Source organism: Elephas maximus, chromosome 26 (genome assembly GCF_024166365.1).
Source record: "Elephas maximus indicus isolate mEleMax1 chromosome 26, mEleMax1 primary haplotype, whole genome shotgun sequence".
NCBI lineage: Eukaryota > Metazoa > Chordata > Mammalia > Proboscidea > Elephantidae > Elephas > Elephas maximus.
Window position 1 is genome coordinate 37,633,053 of NC_064844.1, and position 21,410 is coordinate 37,654,462.

The following is a 21,410-nucleotide window of genomic DNA, read 5'->3' on the forward strand; positions in this document are numbered from 1 at the left end:
TTTGCTGTGTCCCAAAGGTTCTGATAGGAAGTGTTTTCATTCTCAATGGATTCTCTGAATTTTGGTATTCCATCCTTACTGTCTTCTGTAATCCAGTCTTTTTTGAGCAGGGTATTGTTCAGTTTCCTAGTGTTTGGTTTCTTTTCCGTTATTGATTTCCACTTTTATGGCCTTATGGTCAGAGAAGATTCTTTGTAATATTTCAGTGTTTTGTATTCTGCTAAGACTTGCTTTATGACCTAATATGTGGTCTATTCTAGGGAATGTTCCATGTGCACTAGAAAAGAAAGTATGGTTGGTTGCTGTTGGGTGGAGTTTTCTGTATATGTCTACAAGATCAAGTTGGTTGATTGTGGCATTTAGACCTTCGTGTCTTTATTGAGGTTCTTTCTGGATGCCTTGTCATTCACCAAAAGTGGTGTGTGGAAGTCTCCTACTATTATTGTGGAGCTGTCTATCTCACTTTTCAATGCTGATAGAGTTTGTTTTATGTACCTTGCAGCCCTGTCATTGGGGGCATAAATATTTAATATGGTTATATCTTCTTGGTGTACGTTCCCTTTAATCATTGTATAGTGTCCTTCCTTATCCTTTCTGATGGATATAACTTTAAAGTCTATTTTGTCAGAAATTAATATTGCCACTCCTGCTCTTTTTTGATTGTTGTTTGCTTGATGTATTTTTTTCCATCCTTTGGGTTTTAGTTTGTTTGTGTCTCTAAGTCTAAGGTGTGTCTCTTGTAGGCAGCATATAGACGGATCATGTTTTTTAATCCATTCCGCCAGTTTCTGACTCTTTATTGGTGCATTTAGTCCATTTACATTCAGGTAATTATGGATAGGTATGAATTTAGTACCATGAATTTGATGTCTTTTTGTGTGTGTTGACAGTTTCTTTTTCCCACTTGATTTTATGTGCTGAGTAGATTTCTTTATATATTGACCTTTCCTCATATTTGTGGTTGTTGATTTTGTTTCTGCTGAGTCTGTACTTTTCCTTTGTATTTTATTTTGATGTGTAGGATAGTGTGTCTGCTTTGTGGTTACCTTATTATTTACCCCTATTTTTCTAAATTTAAAACTAACTTTTATTTCTTTTTATCACTGTATCTTCCTCTCCATATGGAAGGTGTATGATTACATTTTTTAGTCCCTCTTTATTATTTTAACATGGTCTTCTTTCATGTAATAACATCGCTGTTACCCTGTTTTGGGCTTTTTTTTTTTATAATCTTGCTTTGTTTTTTTTGGATTTCCCTGTCTGGGTTGACTTCTGGTTGCTCTGCCCAGTGTTCTAGTCTTGGATTGATACCTGATATTATTGATTTTCTAACCATAGAATTCCTTTTAGTATTTCTTATAGTTTTGTTTGGTTTTTACAAATTCCCTAAATTTGTGTTTATCTGGAAATGTCTTAATTTCACCTTCATATTTAAGAGACGGTTTTGCTGCATATATGATTTTTGGCAGGCAATTTTTTTCTTCGACTTTTTAAATATGTCATCCCATTGCCTTCTTGCCTGCATGCTTTCTGCCAAGTAGTCTGAGCTTATTCTTATTGGCTCTCCTTTGTAGGTGACTTTTCATTTATTCCTCGCTGCTCTTATAATTGTCTCTTTATCTTTGGTTTTGGCAAGTTTGATTATAATATGTCTTGGTGACTTTCTTTCAACATCTACCTTATGTGGAGTTCCATGAGCTTCTTGGATAGATATCTTCTCATCTTTCACAATATCAGGGAAGTTTTCTGCCAACAAATCTTCAGCAATTCTCTCTGTATTTTCTGTTGTCCCTCCCTGTTTTGGTACTCCAGTCACTCATAGGTTTTTTCTCTTGATAGAGTCCCACAGGATTCTTAAGGTTTCTTCATTTTTTAAAATTCTCTTATCTGATTTTTCTTCAAATATATTAATGCCAAGTGATTTATCTTTGAATTCAGAAATTTTAGCTTCTACTTGCTCAATTCTGCTCCTCTGACTTTCTATTGAGTTGTCTCATTCTTTAATTTTGTTGTTAATCTTTTGAATTTCTGATTGCCATCTGTCTATGGATTTTTCCAGCTTATTCAACTTTTCATTATGTTCCTGAATAATCTTTCTAATTTCTTCAGTTGCTTTACTTGTGTGTTCCTTGGCTTATTCTGCGTATTCCCTCATTTCCTTCTTGATGTCTTGAAGGGCTCTGTATATTAAACTTTTGTGTTCTACATCTGGTAATTCCAGGAATGTGCTTTCATCTAGAAGATCCCTGGATTCTTTGTTTTGAGAGCCTGTTGAGGGGATCATGGTCTGTTTCTTTATGTGACTTGATATTGACTGTTGTCTCCGAGCCATCCATAAGTTATTGTATTAGTTTATGCTTGCTTACTGTGTCGTAGCTTCTTGCTTTGTTTTGTTTTGGTATACCCCTATGGGTTGCTTGAGTGAGGTAGCTTAATTATTTTCGCCTTTGCGGCTTGGTGTCCTGTCCCCAGCTGGCTAGAGCTGCTATCAGGTATATCAGTTTAGGAGTCCATTCAGTTTTCTTGTATGAATTCAGCTTAGGTTTCCAGGTAGCTGATCATCAAGTGTGTGGTACAGGCTCTGTCCTACAGTCTTAGAGGGGCAGGGGTGGTTCGCTTATATACTGGTATCTGATTGCAGCAGGGGGTCACGCTCTGAACAAGGCAGGGGGCTGAGAACTGACCCCCAAGTGTCTTTGTGGAAAATGTATGTCTGTTCCCTAGAGCGTGCTAGTGGGTGGGTTCTGCAGAGGGACCATGGGCACCCAAAGTTTTTGGTTGTAAGGACAGGGAGATACCAGTTGTCTTTGGACTCCTGTCACGGGTGGCTGGGTGACCTGAGTGGAGCTACGTCCTTAAGGCTGTGGTGTGGGTAGGTGATGACCTTGTTTAATAGGGAAAGCAATGTCAAACATGAAACACCCACCTCTCCACCGCACAGCTGAAATAATTGGAGTTTGCCAACAAGGGCCTATTCTCCCAAAATAGGCCCACACAGGTCCATGCAGAAGGAAAAGGTGCTCAAGGTCCACAGATGGTTTATGCCTGGACAGGAGCCGCTTCTGTCATGAGCTCCCCCGGTTAAATGGAGATAGCAAATTATCTTTTCCCGCCAATTGCAAATTTTTTCCTTCCCCAAGTCCAGGAGGATGGCTCTAGGTGCTCATCAGGGTCTATCTCAGGCCCAGGGATTCAGCCGCTGAAGCCAGCTTGGGGTTTGGGGGGGTGGGAGGTGCGGTAAAATATATGCAAGTTCTTAGCATTTGTCGAGAGCGCTGTTCCCGTCAGGTTCCAGAGGTGAGAGTGGGCTGTGTGGCTGGCTGCTTCTCCCTGAGGAAACTGCGACCAAACGCTAGTACTAGCCCACCGCCGCTGCTCCAGGAATGGTGCCTGAGGGCTCCGCGCATTTCAGGTCAGGTAACTCCGCTCCACTTCTGAATGGTCTCTTCCTCCCCTGCCCCTCAGTTTGTTGTCTAAGCTTGCCTTTGATGCTCCAGGCTCCCAGCTTGTCATAAATATACTCGTTTTAATTGTTTTTTCAGGTCTTTGTTGTAAAGAGGGCTCTCCAGAAGTATCTGTCTATTCCACCTTCTTGGCTCCCGCGTCAAATCTAATCTTGAGATGGTCTCTGAATTCAGGTGGGATATACTCAAGGTTGTACTTTGCCTCTCGTGGACTTGTTCTAATTTTCTTCAACTTCAGCCTGAGCTTGCATATGAGGAATTGATGGTCTGTTCCACAGTCGGCCCTTGGCCTTGTTCTGACTAGTGATATTGATATGGAGCTTTTCCATCTTCTCTTTCCACATATGTAGTCTGTTTGATTCCTGTGTCTTCTGTCTGGCGAGGTCCTCATATATAGTCACCATTTATGTCATTGACAAAAGGTATTTGCAATGAAGAAGCCCTTGGTTTTGCAAAATTGTATCATGCACTCCCCAGCAGTGTTTCTATCACCAAGGTCATCTTTTCCAGCTACCGATTCTTCTTCTCTGTTTCCAACTTTTTCATTCCAATTGCCAGTAATTATGAATGCATCATGAGTGCGAGTTTGATCAATTTCAGACTGTGGAAGTTGGTGAAAATCTTCAATTTCTTCATCTTTGGCCTTAGCGGTTGGTGCGTAGATTTGAATAATATTGTATTAACTGTTCTTCCTTGTAGGCATATGGATATTATCCTGTCACTGACAATGTTTTACCTAGGATAGATCTTGAAAGGTTCCAGAGCCTTGCATATTAGGGAAAAGGGTTTGATTATTATTTGATTAATAGCAAAAAACCTTTGGGGGCTTTTGATCAAAGGGGCGTTAAAGTGTTTTTGGAAGGGCCGTCTGGTTTATGAGAAAGGTTGGTTAAATTGGTGGGAGATAAGAAATGGAGGGGGGATATTTAGAAGCTATTACAAATAGTTTGTCATCACAGGATAGAGATGTTAATTACTGAGAGTCCTATTAGTGTAGTGGCAGAATAATTGAGAAATGAAAGATAGTAGTAATTGTGAAAAAGGACCTGAAAACTGATTGATGGGTGCAAGGAAGAAGCAGGCATCAAATGTAATTTTTATCTCTAAGACCCAGTTGAAATGGACTATTCATGCCTGTAGCATGCCCTGACCTTTTCCACCCCAGAGTGGAAAACTGGAAGTCATCCTAAATTCAATGTTGGTAGTTTTTTGAGAATTAAGTTCAATGTTAAGCCCTTAGAACAGTGCCTGGCCTATAGTAAGCACTCACCTCTGACTGGAAGACACGCCCACCCCACCAAAAACAAAACTGATTCTTGCCCTCATAGAGCTTAGATGCTAGGCTGGGAAACAGACAATCGTTAGGGTGTTAATGACCCCCCCACTTGACTCAAATCTTACTGGAATACTACTTCCAGCCTGACTGATTTACTAATGTTACCAACTAAATTTCCTTTTGTTCCCTTTTGAACCATTATGACACTTTTTATCTCTTTTGGCTCTTTTCGCATTCTGCATTGTGTTGAAGTAACTTACATACTTTTCTCACCAGATTGTAAGCTCCTTAAGGACATACAATATTCGCTCACCTTTTATTCCCTAGAGCACCAAATATATTTGCTTTGCCTATTTTCAACATTTAATTTATGCCTATCCTTCAAGACCTGATTGAAATGCCTCCTCCGTGCATACATCCCTGTTTTCTCTTGGCCAGAAGTGATCCTTACCCACTTCGAACGCCTTTGTCACTTTTGTTTCGCTTAACTTGTGGTACTGACACATTTATTTTGTATTACATGCCTAATTTATACCTCCTTTTGGACAAATCTGCATTTTACTCATCTTTGTATTCCTCAGAGTGCCTGACAATGTCTTATACAAAGTAATCACTTAAATGTTGGGAGAAATACGATAGCAAGAGCCCATACCTGTGCCTTTAAAACTGGGATTTGTGCAATGGGAGTATGTAAAGTTTACGTATCTCTGGCCCACTTTCCTGGAGCATCACTTTTACTCAATAATAAGTCATTTAAAACGTTTTTATGGCAAAACATACACAGTATGTAAGTATTGGGTTTCCTCAGTTAGTTATTGCAGGAAAAGTGTTAAGATGTGCAGGCCTATGTGATAGACCCCACCATGGTTCTTGATACATAGTAGACACTTTGTTGACTATGAAGGAACCAGAAAAAAGGAGTTGGATTATAACTAATGGGGCAAAATTTAGAAATGGATGAAATAAAAGGTCCCATTTCCTTGGGAAGATGGTTTAAGGTAGAAAGTTTGAGAGGGAGAGGAAGGTACAGTAGTGGAAACATTTTTGAGGTGATTGAAAAGAAGAGACAGAACTCTGATCTTTCAAAGTAAGCAAAACCCCGTTGCCGTCGGGCCAATTCTGACTCATAGTGACCCCTACAGCACAGAGTAGAACTGCCCCATAGGGTTTCAAGGAGCACCTGGTGGATTTGTGCTGCTGTCCTTTTGGTTAGCAGCCGTAGCTATTAACCACTACGCCACCAGGGGTTCCTTTTAAAGTAAGGTAAGGGCTAAAAGCTATGAGTCGGAATCGACTCGACGGCATTGGATTTTTTTTTTTAAAGGGCTAAAAATAGTTACTGAAAGTGAGAGAGATGTGTATAGAAGTAACGACAAGGTTTGAAATAGTCAGAGACCCACACTTAATAGAGATCCAAAAAGATACGAACAAAGGACTTGTGAGGTGTTTGTTTTGTCTCCAGAAATTTTCTCTGCTAGCTTTTTGTTTTATGTTGAAAAAAACCTTAAATTTATGTAACCATTCATGGTCATCATGGAAGCTCACAAAACTAAAGAGTTGATAGAAATTCAACTTGCCAAATAAACTTGTAGATTGGGTTTAAGACCTCTTGAAATAGAAATATATTTTAAGTCAGCCTTTCACAACATACTTTCAAGAGAGAATTAAGTTCTGCTGCCCCAAAGCGTCATTGTATATAATGAATTAATTTTTCTGCTAAAACGGCCCCCATGGGAGAATTGAGAAAATAGTCACTAAAGTTATATTCTGTATTCTCTGGTTTCAATGAGGAATCTGGGTGATACAGGCTGTTTTAAACTATTACTGTTTTCTGACTCAGGAGAATATTTTAGTTTTGATTAAAATTGTTCCTAATTTTCATTAAGTTTGTTTCTGTAGCTTAATCTATTAAAATATTGCAAAAGTTCCTACATGACTTCAAAGGCTTTTATGATTGTAATCCTATTAATCATGTGCTTAATTGCCTTGCATTTACTAATATTTTGTCAAAATCAACCCACTTTTCTCTGAAGAACTTAATATTATGGCTTAGGGATACTAGTACTTCATGAGTAACACTTCTTAAGATTTTTTCTGATATAACATGATTGGCATAGGTACAAAATTGTGATGTATTAAATATTTTACATTTATTTGTTAGGTATATTATAAACCAGAGGTTTCCTAAAGTGTGGTCCCCAGGGTCCTTTCAGCTGATCCAGAAATTTATGACTATTTTTTTTTTGTTTTGGTACCTTTTTTTTTTTTTTTGTACTTTAGATGAAGGTTTATAGAACAAACTAGCTTCTCATTAAACAGTCCACGTATTGTTTTATGACATTGGTTAACAACCCCATGACATGTCAACGCTGTTCTTTCTCAACCTTGGGTTCCCTATTACCAGCTTTCCTGTCCCCTTCTGCCTTCTAGTCCTTGCCCCTGGGCTGGTGTGCCCCTTTAGTCTCATTTTGTTTTATGGGCCTGTCTAATCTTTGGCAGAAGGGTGAACCTTAGGAGTGACTTCAGTACTGAGCTAAAAGGGTGTCCAGGTGCCCTACTCTCTGGGTGTCTCCAGTCTCTGTCAGGCCAGTAAGTCTGGTCTTTTTTGTGAGTTAGAATTTTGTTCCACATTTTCCTCCAGCTCTGTCCAGGACCCTCTGTTGTGATGCCTGTCAGCAGTCAGTGGTGGTAGCCAGGCACCATCTAGTTATACTGGACTCAGTCTGGTGAAGGTTGTGATCTGGTGAAGGTTGTGATAGTCGTGATCTATTAGTCCTTTAGACTAATCTTTCCTTGGTATCTTTAGTTTTCTTCATTCTCCCTTGCACCTGAAGGGGTGAGACCAGTGGAGTATCTTAGATGGCTGCTTACAGTTTTTTAAGACCCTAGAAACTACTCACCAGAGTAGAATGTAGAACATTTTCTTTATAAAACTGTTATGCCTGTTGAGCTAAATGTTCCCCAAGGCTGTGGTTCCCACAGCCCTCAGCCCAGCAATTAGTCCCTCAGGGAGTTTGGATGTGTCTATGGAGCTTTCATGACTTTGCCTTGTACAAGTTGTGCTGGCTTCCCCAGTATTTTATACTGTCTTATTCTTCACCAAAGTTACCACTTATCTATTGTCTAGTCACTATTTTTCCATCCCCATCCCTTTTCCCTCATAACCATCAAAAATTGTTTCTTTTTGTGTGTAAACCTTTTCATGAGTTTTTATAATGGTGGTCTCATCTCATACAGTATTTGTCCTTTTGTGATTTTTTTTAATTGTGCTTTTAGCAAAAGCTTACAATTCAATTTCTCATACAAAAACTTACACATACATTGTTGTGTGACCCTAGTTGCTCTCCCTACAATATGACAGCCCACTCCTTTCCACCCTGTATTTCCTGTGTCCATTCAATCAGCTCCTGTCCCCCTCTGCTTTCTCATCTCGCCTCCAGACAGGAGCTGCCCACATAGTCTCGTGTCTACTAGAGCTAAGAAGCACGCTTCTCACTAGTATCATTTTACCAGTCTAATCTTTGTCTGAAGAGTTGGCTTTGAGAATGGCTTCAGTTTTGGGCTAACAGAGAGTCCAGGGACCATGACCGCTGGGGTCCATCCAGTCTCGGTCGGACCATTAAGTCTGGTCTGTTTACTAGAGTTTGAGGTCTGCATCCCACTGTTCTCCTGGTCCATCGGGGATTCTCTGTTGTGTTCCCTGTCAGGGCAGTCATCGGAGGTAGCCAGGCACCGTCTAGTTCTTCCCGTCTCAGACTAATGGAGTCTCTGGTTTATGTGGCCCTTTCTTTCTCTTGGGTTCATATTTTCCTTGTGTCTTTGGTGTTCTTTGTTCTCCTTTGCTCCAGGAGGATTGAGACCAATTGATGCATCTGAGATGGCCGCTTGCAAGCTTTTAAGACCTGTCCGTTTGTGATTGACATTTCACTCAGCATAATGCCCTCCATATTCATCCATGTTGTGAGATGCTTTGCGGATTCGTCATTGTTCTCTGTCGTTGCATAGTACTCCATTGTGTGTATGTACCATAGTTTGTTTATCCACTCATCTGTTGATGGGCATCTAGGTTGTTTCCATCTTTTTGCTATTGTGAACAATGCTGCAGTGAACATGGGTGTGCATATGCCTATTTGTGTGACGACTCTTATTTCTCTACAATATATTCCTAGGAGCAGGATTGCTGGATCGTAGTGTATTTCTATTTCCAGCTTTCTAAGGAAACGTCATATCGTTTTACAAAATGGTTGTATCATTGTGCATTTCCACCAGCAGTGCATAAGTGTTCCAATCTCCCCTCAGCCTCTCTAGCATTCATTATTTTCTGATTTTTTGATTTGTGCCAGTAATGCTGGGATGAGGTGGTATCTCATTGTGGTTTTGATTTGCATTTCTCTAATATCTAGTGATTGCAAGCATTTCCTCATGTGTCTGTTGGCTGCTTGAATGTCTTTGGTGAATTGTCTGTTCACTTCCGTTGCCCATTTATCAATTGGATTATTTGTCTTCTTGCTGTAGAGGTGTTGGATTTTCTGGTACATTTTAGAGATTAGACCTTTGTCGAATTTGTAATAGCCAAAAATTTTTTCACAGTCTGCAGGTACTCCTTTTAATCTTTCGGTGAAATCTTTTGATGAGCGTAAGAGTTTGATTTTTAGAAGATCCCAGTTACCTAGCTTATCTTCTGGTGTTTGTATGTTGTTAGTTATGGTTTGTGTCTGTTAATGCTGTGTATTAGGGCCTCTAGTGTTGATTCCATTTGTTCTTCTATGATCTTTATAATTTTGGGCTTTATATTTAGGTCTTTGATCCGTTTTGAATTAGTTTTTGTGTATGGTGTGAGGTATGGGTCCTGTTTCATTTTTTGCAGATGGACATTGAGTTTTGCCAGCACCATTTTTTAAAAAGACTGTCTTTTCCCCATTTGTTGGACTTTGGGCCCTTGCTGAAGGGTGGATGGATTTACATCTGGGTTCTCCGTTCTGTCAATGAATCTGTTGTTGTACCAGTACCAGGCTGTTTTGACTACCATTGACCTATGGCGGGTTCTGAGGTCAGACAGTGCGAGTCCTCCTACTTTATTTTTCTTCAGTAGTGCTTTATTTTCTGGGGCTTCTTCCTTTTCCATATAAAGTTAGTGATTAGTTTTTCCATCTCTCTAAAGAATGTTGTTGATGTTTAGATCAGGATTGCATTGTATTTGTTAATTGCTTTGGGTAGATTTGTCATTTTCACAGTGTTGTGTCTACCTGCCCACAAGCATGGTATGTTTTTCCATTTATGTGTGTCTCTTTTGGTTTCTTGAAGCAGTGTTTTGTAGTTTTCTTTGTATAGGTCTTTTACATCCCTGGTTAGATTTATTCCTAAGTATTATATTTTTTTAGGGGCTCTTATAAATGGTATTTTTTTTCCCCTGATTTCCTTTTCATTGTTCTCTTTATTGATGTATAGGAATCCAACTGAGTTGTGTACGTTTGTCTTGTATCCTGCTACTCTGCTGAATCTATTAATTCCAGTAGTTTACTTGTGGAGTCTTTTAGGTTTTCTGGGTATAATATCATCTCATCCACAAATAGGGAGAGTTTAACATCTTCATTACCAATTTGGATGCCCTTTATTTCTTTTTCTTGCCTTATTGTTCTAGCTAGAACTTCCAGCGCAATGTTAAATAGGAGTGGTGATAAAGGGCATCTTTGTCTTGTTCTTTTTCTCCAGGGAAATATTTTCAACTTCTCTGCGTATGTTGGCTGTTGGTTTTGTATAAATCCATTGCTGTCAAGTTGATTCCGATTCATAGCATCCCTATAGGACAGAATAAAACGGCCCCATAGAGTTTCCAAGGAGCACCTGGTAGATTCAAACTGCTTACCTTTTGGTTAGCAGCCGTAACTCTTAACCACTAGGCTGCCAGGGCTTCCTTGATTTTGTATAGATACCCTTTATTATGTTGAGGAATTTCCCTTCTATACCGATTTTATTGAGAATTTTTATCAGGAATGGGTGTTGGACTTTGTCAGATGCCTTTTCTGTGTTGATTGAGATGATCATGTGATTCTTATATTTATGTGGTGGGTTACATTGATTGATTTTCTAATGTTGAACCATCTTTGCATACCTGGCATGAATCCTACTTGCTCATGGTGTATTATTATTATTTTTTAATACAATGCTGAATTCTATTGGCTAGAATTTTGTTGAGAATTTTTGCATCTGTGTTCATGAGAGATATTGTTCTTTAACTTTCTTTTTTTTAGTGGTGTCTTTGCCTGGTTTTGGTACCAGGGTTATGCTGGCTTTGTAGAATGAATTTGGAAGTATCACTTCCTTTTCTACGTTCCGAAATAGTCTGAGTAGTACTGGTGTAAGCTCTTCTGTGAATGTTTGGTAGAATTCTCCATTGAAGCCATCTGCGCCAGGGCTTTTTTTGTTGGAAATTTTTTAAATTACCCTTTCAATCTCTTCTCTTCTTATGGGTCTGTTTAGATTTTGTAGCATGTTTCTAGAAATTTGTCCATTTCCTCTAGGTTTTCAAATTTATTGGAGTAAAGTTTTTCATAATACTCTGTTATAATCCTTTTTATTTCAGTTGGGTCTGTTGTAATGTCCCCCATTTCATTTCTTATTTGGATTATTTGTGTCCTCTTCTGTTTTTCTTTTGTCAGTTTAGCCAGAGGTTTGCTGAGTTTGTTGATCCTATCAAAGAACAACTTTTGGTTTTTTGATTCTTTCTATTGTTTTTCTATTCTCTATTTCATTTATTTCTGCTCTGATTTTTATTATTGCCTTTCTTCGAGTGGCTGTGGGCTTCTTTTGCTTTCTATTAATTTGAGTTGTGTAACTAATGTTTTGATTTTGTCCCTTTTTTGATGGGTGCATCTATTGCTATAAATTGACCTCTGAGCACCGCCTTTGCTGTGTCTCTAAGGTTTTGGTATGATGTGTTTTCATTCTCATTTGATTCTAGGAATTTTTTGATTCCATCTTTGATTTCTTCTATTACCCAGTAGTTTTTAAGCAGAGTGTCCTTCAGTTTCCATGTAATTGATTTTTTTTTCCCTTCTCTTCCTGTTGTTAATTTCTACTTTGATGGTGTTGTGGTAAAAAAAAAAAAAAAAAGAGAGAGAGAGAGAGAAGATACTTTGTAATTATTTGAGTGTTTTTGATTTTGTTCTGTGGCCTAAGATGTGGTCTCTTCTGGAGAATGTTCCATGTGTGTTGGAAAAGAATGTGTACTTTGCATCTGTTGGGTGGAGTATTCTGTGTGTATCCTTGAGGTCAAGTTGGCTGATTGTGTCCCTTAGATTTTCTGTATCTTTGTTGAATTTCTTTCTAGATGCTCTGTCCTTTACTGAGAGTGGTGTGTTGAAGTCTCCTACTGTCATCATGGAACTGTCCATTTCTTTTTTCAGTGCTGCTAGAGTTTGTTTTATGTATTTTGCAGCCCTGTCATTGGGTGCATAGATGTTTATTATGGTTATGTCTTCATGGTGGATTTTCCCTTTAATCATTACATAATGTCCTTCTTTGTCTTTTATGGTGGATTTTGTTTTAAAGTCTATTTTATCTGAGATTAGTATTGCCCCTCCTGCTCTTTTTTGGTAGCTGCTTGGTGTATTTTTTCCATCATTTGATTTTTAATAAATGTATTTCTTTATTTCTAAGGTGAGTCTCTTGTAGAGAGTATATCGACCGATCCTGGTTTTTTATCCATTCTGACACTCCCTCTCTCTTTATGGGTGCATTTAGGCTGTTTACGTTCAGTTTAATTATGGATAGGTGTGAGTTTAATTGCTGTCATTTTGTAGTGCTTTTTTTTCTGTGGTGGTGACGTTTTCTTTGTTCGTCTTACTCTCCTGTGCTGAATTCCTTTTGTTTGTGGATTTTTTTCCCTTTAACTGAGACTTTGTGTTTTTCTTCTTCATTTGAAGAGTAGGTTTGTTAACTTTCTTTGTGGTTATCTAAAAATTTACCCGTATCTTCCTGTGTTTGAACTGGTCTATTACTATTTGGTGTTGCCTTGTCTTCCTTTGCCTTAGAAAGTTCTGTACCTACACTGTTTATTCTCTTTTATTGTTCTGACGTTGTTGTCTTTTACAAATTAATCTCTCTGGTTCCCTGTTGTAAATTTTTTGGTTTTGAATGGTACTTGAGAGTTCATTTCCTAGGTTGGTATCTGGCTGGTGCCATCTTGAGTCCTAGATTCAGGCTGTGGTCTGATGTTGTTTGTCCTCAATCCAAAGACTCCCTTTAATAATTTTTGTAAGTTTGGTTTGGTTTTTACGTACTTCCTTAACTTCTGTTTATCTGGAAGTATCCTAATTTCACCATTATTTTTGAACAAGAGTTTTGCTGGATATATTATTCTTGGTTGACAATTCTTTTCTTTCAAGGTTTTATATACATGATCCCATTGCCTTCTTGCCTGCATGGCAAGGGAGCTTGCTGTTTGAGTGGAGAACCAAGGAACCAAGAAATAAAGAAAAACAAAAAGCAAAAAAGAAAAAGAGAACAAAATAGATAAATCAAAATCAAAAAAAAAAAAAATGCCTCCAGGGAGTCCACCAGTGACAAGGAAGTGGCTCCCAGGCCTCAGGGCACAGCCCACCTAGAAGGGGCAGAGATGGCAGACAGGACAGATATTCAGGAGACAGGAAAAAAGGAAGGCTGAGAGAGATAAGGAACTGGGAAATGATGAAAAACAAAAAGAAAAAAGGAAAGAAAAGAAGAAATAAAAAAAGGAAAGGCCCCTAAGGATCCCACTGGCATGGCTGTGCAGTCTGGGGAAATGCCTCCCAAGCTGTGCATTACAGCCCAGGTTTAAGGGGCAGAGATGGCACACAGCACCAGATAATCAGGAAACAGGAAGAGAAGGTAAGTAGAGATGAGGAAATGAAGAATGACAAAAAGGAGGAAAAAAAAAAAAAAAAAGCCCCCGGGAACCCACCGGTGTGGCTGCTCAGGCTGGGGAAATGGCTCCCAAGCTGCAGAGTATAGCCTGGCAAGAGATAGCACACAGCACCAGGTATTTAGTAGTCAGGAAAAGAAGTAAGTAGAGAGCGATGAAAAACTGAGAAATGAAGAAAGACAAAGAATAATGCCCCCAGGGATCCCACGTGCACGGCTGTATAGCCTGGGGAAGTGGCTACCAAGCCTTGTAGTACAGCCTGGCTAGAAGGGGCTCCCAAGCTGCGAAAAGAAAAAGAAAACAAAATAAAAAAGACCCTGGGGATCCCACCAGCATGGCGGCGCAGACTGGGGAAGCAGTTCCCTAGCTGAGTGGTGCTTCACAGCCTGTTAAGAAGAAGCAAAGATGGCACATGGAGCCAGATGTTCAAGAGAAAGGAAGGGGGGGAGGAGGTGAGAGGTAGGGAAGAAACCAAAAGAAGCTGAAAAAAGCAACACCGCCAACAAAGCAATAGCACTGAAGGAGCCGGCTGGTGTGGGCAGGGCAAATCCGAGTGGCATAGAGCCGGTGCCTCCCAGGCCTTGGTCACTCAGCCTGCTGGGAAGTGACAGAGGCTGAGCAGGGGGAGGAAGGGCGGGTGGTGGAAAAGCATATATCACTGGTTACTGGGTGCTCTGTCTCCTGCTGGGAGCTCCATGAAGCTGCTTTTTCAGTACTCCCAGCCCACCGGTCTCCAGAGGGTAATCAAAGATGACAAATCCGTGCTATGGTACCTGATAGGGGAACTCCTCTTGCATCTCTCTTCACTCTCTAGTCTCTGTCAGTTTCTTACTCCATTCGGTGCTTGGTTGAGTTCTTTATCTCTTCATTTGATGCTTAGGGTTCCAGGATTGACGTTTGTCTCTGTTTTACTTAGGTTTTCAGATCTTTGCTGTGGTGGGGCAGGATGGTGCTTCTGTGTATAGCACCATCGTTGTGCATGTTCTAAGACTATTAATAGTGGTATGCTTTTGGCCCTTTTCACTGTCTTGATATTTGCACCAGTGGTATAAAAGTAATGGACGGTAACACTGCTGGTGCCTTAGCCACAAGTTAAGGCTGTGGCACCAAATTGTGCTGAAAGTTATTATATTCTTCACTCTCACATAGTCAGTTAAAAGGTAAAAAAAAAAAAAAAGCCTGTTTTACTTAAGAATGTTCTTGAAGTAAAAAATTAATTTTTTTTTTATTGTGGTTTAGATGAAATTTTACAGAGCAAATTAGTTTCTTATTGAACAATAAATACACATATTGTTTTGTGACATTGGTTGCCAACCCCACAGCGTGTCAACACTCTCCCCTTCATGAGGCTGGGTTCCCCATTATCATCTTTCCTGTCCCCTCCTGCCTTCTTGTCCTGTCCCCTGTACTGGTGTGCCCATTTAGTCTCATTTTGTTTTATGGGCCTGTCTAATCTTTGGCTGAAGGGTGAACCTCAGGAGTGACTTCAGCACTGAGTTAAAAGGCTGTACTCTCCAGGTTTCTCTAGTCTCTGTGAGACCAGTAAGTCTGGTCCTTTTTTGTGAGTTAGAATTTCATTCTACATTTTTCTCCAGCTCTGTCCAGGCCCCTCTATTGTGATCCCTGTCAGAGCAGTCAGTGGTGGTAGCCAAGCACCAGCTAGTTGTGCTGGACTCAGTCCTTTGGATAATCTTTCCATTGTGTCTTTGGTTTTCATCATTCTCCCTTATTCCAGATGGTGGTGGAACCAGTGGAGTATCTTAGGTGGCCACTCACAAGCTTTTAAGACCCCTACTCATCAAAGTAGGATGTAGAACATTTTCTTTATAAAGTGTATTATGCCAGTTGGGAAACCCTGGTGACATAGTGGTTAAGAGCTACGGCTGCTAACCAAAAGGTCGGCAGTTCGAATCTACCAGGAGCTCCTTGGAAACCCTATGGGGTGGTTCTGCTCTGTCGTTTAGGGTCGCTACGAGTCGGAATCAACGCGATGGCAGTGGGTTTGGGTTTGGTAGAGCTAGATGTTCCCCAAAACCGTGGTTGCCAGCCCTCAACCCAGTAATTCAGTCCCACAGGGAGTTTGGTTCTGTCTATGAAGCTTCCATGACCTTGCCTTGGTCAAGTTGTGCTGGTTTCCCCGGTATTGTGTACTGTCTGACCCTTCACAAAAGTTACTACTTATCTATCATCTATTTAGTGTTTTTACCTCCCCATTCCCTTCCCTCTCTCATGGCCATCAAAAGATTGTTTCTTCTTGTGTATAAACCTTTTCATGAGTTTTTATAATAGTGGTCTCATACAGTATTTGTCCTTTTGTGATTGACTTATTTCACTAAGCATAATACCCTCCAAATTCATCCATGTTGTTAGATGTTTTGAAGATTGATCATTGTTCTTTATTGTTGCATGGTAAATTTTTTTTTTTTAATCTTTGATTTTTATTGTGGTAAAATATACATAACAAAACATTTACCAGTTCAACCATTTTTACATGTGTAATTCAGTGACATTGATTATGTTCTTCATGTTGTATAACCATTATTGCTACCCTTCTCCCCCCTCCCTCTCACCTCTGGTAACCACTAATATTCTTTGGTTTCTGTTTTTGTTTTTGTTTTTTTAGCTTCAAACAACAGAAATTTATTCTCTCGCAGCTTTGGAGGCCAGAAGACTTAAATAAGGGTGTTGGCAGGGCCGTACTCCCTCTGGAGGATCTTGTGGAGAATCCTTCCTTGCTTCCTCCTAGCTTTTCGTGCCATTCCTTCTCAGTACCCCATTCCAATCTTTGCTCTGCCTTTACATGGCCTTCACCTCTGTGTTTTCTCTTCTTTTTTTTTTTTTTTAATTTTTATTTTGAAAGTTTACAAACCAAGTCAGTCTCTCATACTAAAACTTATATACACCTTGCTTTGTACTCCTGGTTGCTCTTGCTCTAAATAGACAGCACACTTCTTCCCGCTACTCTGTATTTTCATGTCCATTTGGCCAGCTTCTGACCCTCTCTGCTCTCTCATCTGTTCTCCAGACTGGAGCTGCCCACGTAGTCTCACACGTCTACTTGATCCAAGAAGCTCACTCTTCACGAGTATCATTTTCTATCCCATAGCCCAGTCCAATCCCTGTGTGAAGAGTTGGCTTTAGGAATGGATCCTGTCTTGGGGTAACAGAAGGTATGGGGACCATGACCTCTGGGGTCCTTCTAGTCTCAGTCAGACCATTAAGTCTGGTCTTTTTAAGAGATAAAATTATTAATATAATTTAATTTCAACACTTAAGTTCATGTCCATTTAATATTCTGTCTACTTAAATGGGAAGTATGCATAAAGCACTTCTGAATACCAAATTATGATGATTGTCTCAGGGAGAAGCATTTGTACAATTTTGTAAGTTAAGAGCTTTATTTAAATGGACAACTGACAGATAAACTGTGGTAATTCAGACGTGGTTATTTGGCAAATATTTCCTCAAAGTGAAAAAATTTAGCTGGCCACTGACAGATTTGTTGCCAGTGATAAAATTGGAGCTTTCAAGTGAAATTTCTGTGGCTGTGAACCTGACACATTGCTAAAACTTAAAGACTTATCAATCGAGATCTCTGGTGATGTTAATGAATGTGACTTTCTAATGCAGTACAATGAAATATGTCAGTATTTGGAAGATCTGTATAACTTAGTGAACTAACATTTTCCATGTAATAGAAATATGCACAGGTAATGCATCATGTTTCAAAATGCATCATGTTATAAAAATCATGAAAGAGTGAAAGGTCCATATAAAGTACAGGATAGACCAATGGATTTTAATGCAACAAAGTATGAAAAGTTCATTGATACGGTTTCATATTGCACGTTATGCCATAACTTAGACTACCACTTTTTGAGTTTTGGTGTCGTATCAAAGAATTATCACAGTTACTCAAAAAGATTGTTAAAATATTCCTCTCTTTTCCAGCAAATTCTGTGTGAGGCCAGGTTTTCTTACCAAACCAAAACAATACATTACAGCAGTTTGAAGGCAGAAACAGATATGAGAAACCAACTGTCCTCTATTTAAAAACAAAAAAATACTAACTAGACAATAGATAAGTGGTAACTTTGGTGAAGGATAAGACAGTTTACAATACTGTGGCAGTCAGTACAGCTTAACCAAGGGAAAATCACAGAAGGGTAATAGACACATCCAAACTCCCCAAGGGACTGAATTACTGGGCTGCGGGCTGGGGATTATGGTCTCGGGATATCTGGCTCTGTTGGCATGACGTAGTTTATAAAGAAAATATTATACATCCTACTTTGGTAAGTACTGTTTGGGTTCTTAAAAGCCTGTGAGTGGCCATCTAAGACATGTCTCTGGTCCCACCCTATCTGGAGCAAGAGAGAATGAAGAAAATTAAAGACACAAGGGAAAGATTAGTTCAAAGGACTAAGGGACCACAAGTACCACAGCCTCCACCAGATTGAGTCCACAATAGATGGTGTCCCGCTACCACCACTGACTGCCATGACAGGCATCACAATAGGAGTCCCAGACAGAGCTGGAGAAAAATGTAAAACAAGATTCTAACTCACAGAAAAGGACCAGATTTACTGGTCTGGCAGAGACTGGAGAAACCCAGAGTGTATGGCCCCTGGATGTCTTTTTAAGTCAGTACTGAAGTAACTCTTGTGGTTCACTCTTCAGTCGCTGTGGTGGCACAGTGGTTAAGAGTTCAGCTGCTAACCAAAATGTCAGCAGTTTGAATCCACCAGCCGCACCTTGGAAACCCTATGGAGCAGTTCTACCCTGTCCTATAGGGTTGCTATGAGCTGAAATGGACTCGATGGCAATGGATTTATTTATTTATTTTTGGTATAAAACAAACAATAACACACATATTTCAACGATGTGTTATATACTAGACTAATGGGGCACACCAGTATGGGGCAAGGATGAGAAGGCAGGAGAGGACAGGAAAACTGCAGGAGTGAAAATGGGGAACCCAAGTAAAGAAGGGGAGAATGTTGACGTGTCGCAGGGTTGGCAGCCAGTGTCACAAAACAATATGTGTATTAATTGTTTAATGAGAAACTAATTTGCTTTTTAAACGTTCACCTAAAGAACGCTAAAAGTAAGTAAATGGCTTGAATATAAGAACATAGGAAGCAGTGGTTAAAGCACTCGGCTGCCAACTGAGGGATTGGCAGTTCGAACCTACCAGCCACTCTGCGGGAAAAGGATGTGGCAGTCTGTTTTCCTAAAGATTTACAGCCTTGGGAACTCTATGGGTCAGTTCCATTCTGTCCCGTAGGGTTGTTATGAAGTAGGATGGACTTGATGGCAGTGGGTTTTGATTTTTGAAATACTGTTCACTAAGTTCTACTGGAAATATGTTTTAAGGAAATTAATACTTCAGAAGATACGGATCTGCACTGATGCTTGGCTGGAAAAGTGTCTTCCTCTCCAATAAAACCTTGCAATAAATTAAACATCAACTTCATTGGGAACATCGTAATGTTGCTGGTTAGCAAAAAAAAATCACTATTTTTAACTAAATTTCTTTTGGAAATAGTTATTTTTCATAAATATGTTACTTAAGGTAACCTGTCATGGCTTTATTTTTTGTTATTTTCAAATGAATTTATAAATATTTTGAACTTTTCTCAGTTTATTTTTTAATATGGTCAGCATCAAAAAATATAACCCCTGTAAACAAAAGCTCTTTGGGATCCTTAAAATTTTTAAGAATGTAAGGGGACCCTGAGACCAAGAAGTTTGAGAGCTGCTGCTATAAGCCTTTGACGTTTTAATTATTCTCATTTTTTAAAATATATGCGTGAAGAAGTAATTGATTTAGACTTGAAACTGTGTCTACAACTTAGCAAAATTGAATTATTTTTGTAGACCTGTTAATGCACTTTTTACTGAGCATCTCAAACTTATTTATTTGGCTTAGCAATTTAATGTTCTGTTTGTTTCTCCTTAGCCTCTACGACTTGACATCAAGAGAAAGCTAACTGCTCGATCTGATCGAGTCAAGAGCGTGGATTTGCATCCTACAGAGCCATGGATGTTGGCAAGTCTTTACAATGGCAGTGTGTGTGTTTGGAATCATGAAACACAGGTGGGAACTTCTAAGAACTGTTAGAAATAAAATATTGTGTTAGATTGTTTACAGTAAAAGAAAAATAGTCAGAGTCCAGTAGCTGTACACAAGCTGCTTTCTCAAATTGGTGTAAGATATTTTAAATAAAGATGAATTCTAACAGAAACTGTTCTGAGCACTTTATATGTAATTAAATCATAGCAACTCTAATGTAGGTAGGTAGTATTAGCTCTTTTTGAAATTGAAACTGAGGCTGATAGAGGATCATTTGCTCTAGATAAAATATTTAATAATTAATTTTCTGTTTAGTGAATATTCTGATAATTTCAAAAGGAGATCTTTATATATTTTTCCCAAATGCTCTGCATATTGTTATGTAGATAAGTTTTATTCAGCCATATCAATCGAATTATATCAAATATTTGTGGTCAGCTTTTGATTATGTATATTGGAGTATCTGTCTTATAAATTATCTGCCTTATATCTTACCTCATTCTCTTTCACCTGAGTAAATAGTGTATCCTCAAATTAGTTTAATTCCTGTTTTCCATAGTCTTTATTGGCCATCTTTAATCTTTTTCTTTCAAAGTACAGAACATAGAAATAAGCACTCTACCATACAGTTAGGCAACACTTACACAATAATTATCCTCAAGTTGACTCTGACCCCTGTAGCCTCACTATGGGTCAGAGTCGACTTGGCGGCAATAGGTTTTTTAATCCTGAACATCCAGGGTTACATGCTTTAAGTCTAGCTAAAATTCACATTTGAGAAATTTAAGACGGGCAAATAGGATTAGAAACTAAGGTCAGGAGTAAACCTAAAAGCACCCTTAGATTTGTATACTCACTATAATGGAACAGTAAGGACTACACACTAAATCAAGACCTCAGCAGTGACATTTTACACACATTACCATTTTGTTCACCAGTAGATCACCAGTGTCTATAAGTACGTGCTCAATAATTATTCATTGAACTGATGAATAATAAGCATTCTATTTATCATCACTAGAAAGCTTTCAAGATTTGTCTTCCTCAATTTCAGATTTATAACTTGTGAATTCTTTTTGCCTTGATGCAGATAATATGCATACTGATGGACATTTTTTTGGTCTTAGTTCTCCATCCAAGTGTTAGATCCTTTCCGATTTTATACTTTCAGATATGTTGAGTGCCCTTCCCCCTTCTGCCCATTCTTCCAGGGTCTCCATCCACTCCATTTACTCATCTCTCAGCTCTTATCATTTCACTATTAAAAAAAAAAAACCAAAAAACCGTTGCCATGTAGTCGACTCTAACTCATACAACCTTATAGGACAGAGTAGAACTGCCCCACAGAGTTTCCAAGGAGGGCCTGGTGGATTCGAGCTGCTGACCTTTTGGTTAGCAACAATAGCACTTAACCACTATGCCACCACGGTTTCCTCATTTTACTATAGTATGTTCTAAAGCCTAGGTGTACTTCCCACGAGATTTCCCTAGGCTTCATCATACTTTTTATGGATTAAATTGTGTCCCCCAAAAATGTTTTTCAACTTGGATAGGCCATGATCCCCAGTATTGTGCGGTTGTCCACCATTTTGTGATTTTCCTATGTGTTTTAAATTCTAATCTCTGCCTGTGGTTAATGAGGCAAGATTAGGTTTTGTTAAAGAGAATTAGGGTAGGATGCAACACCCTTAA

The 21,410-nt window shown here is 39.1% G+C and overlaps 1 protein-coding gene across 1 annotated transcript in view; it reads left to right on the forward strand.

Moving 5' to 3' along the window:
• The window catches only part of COPB2 (COPI coat complex subunit beta 2), a 58,286-nt gene that overhangs the window by 8,289 nt on the left and 28,587 nt on the right, over positions 1-21,410 (forward strand). Inside the window, exon 2 of the mRNA XM_049870199.1 lies at positions 19,605-19,742. Coding sequence (XP_049726156.1) covers positions 19,605-19,742 — 138 coding nt within the window. The remainder of the gene's footprint in view (positions 1-19,604; positions 19,743-21,410) is intronic.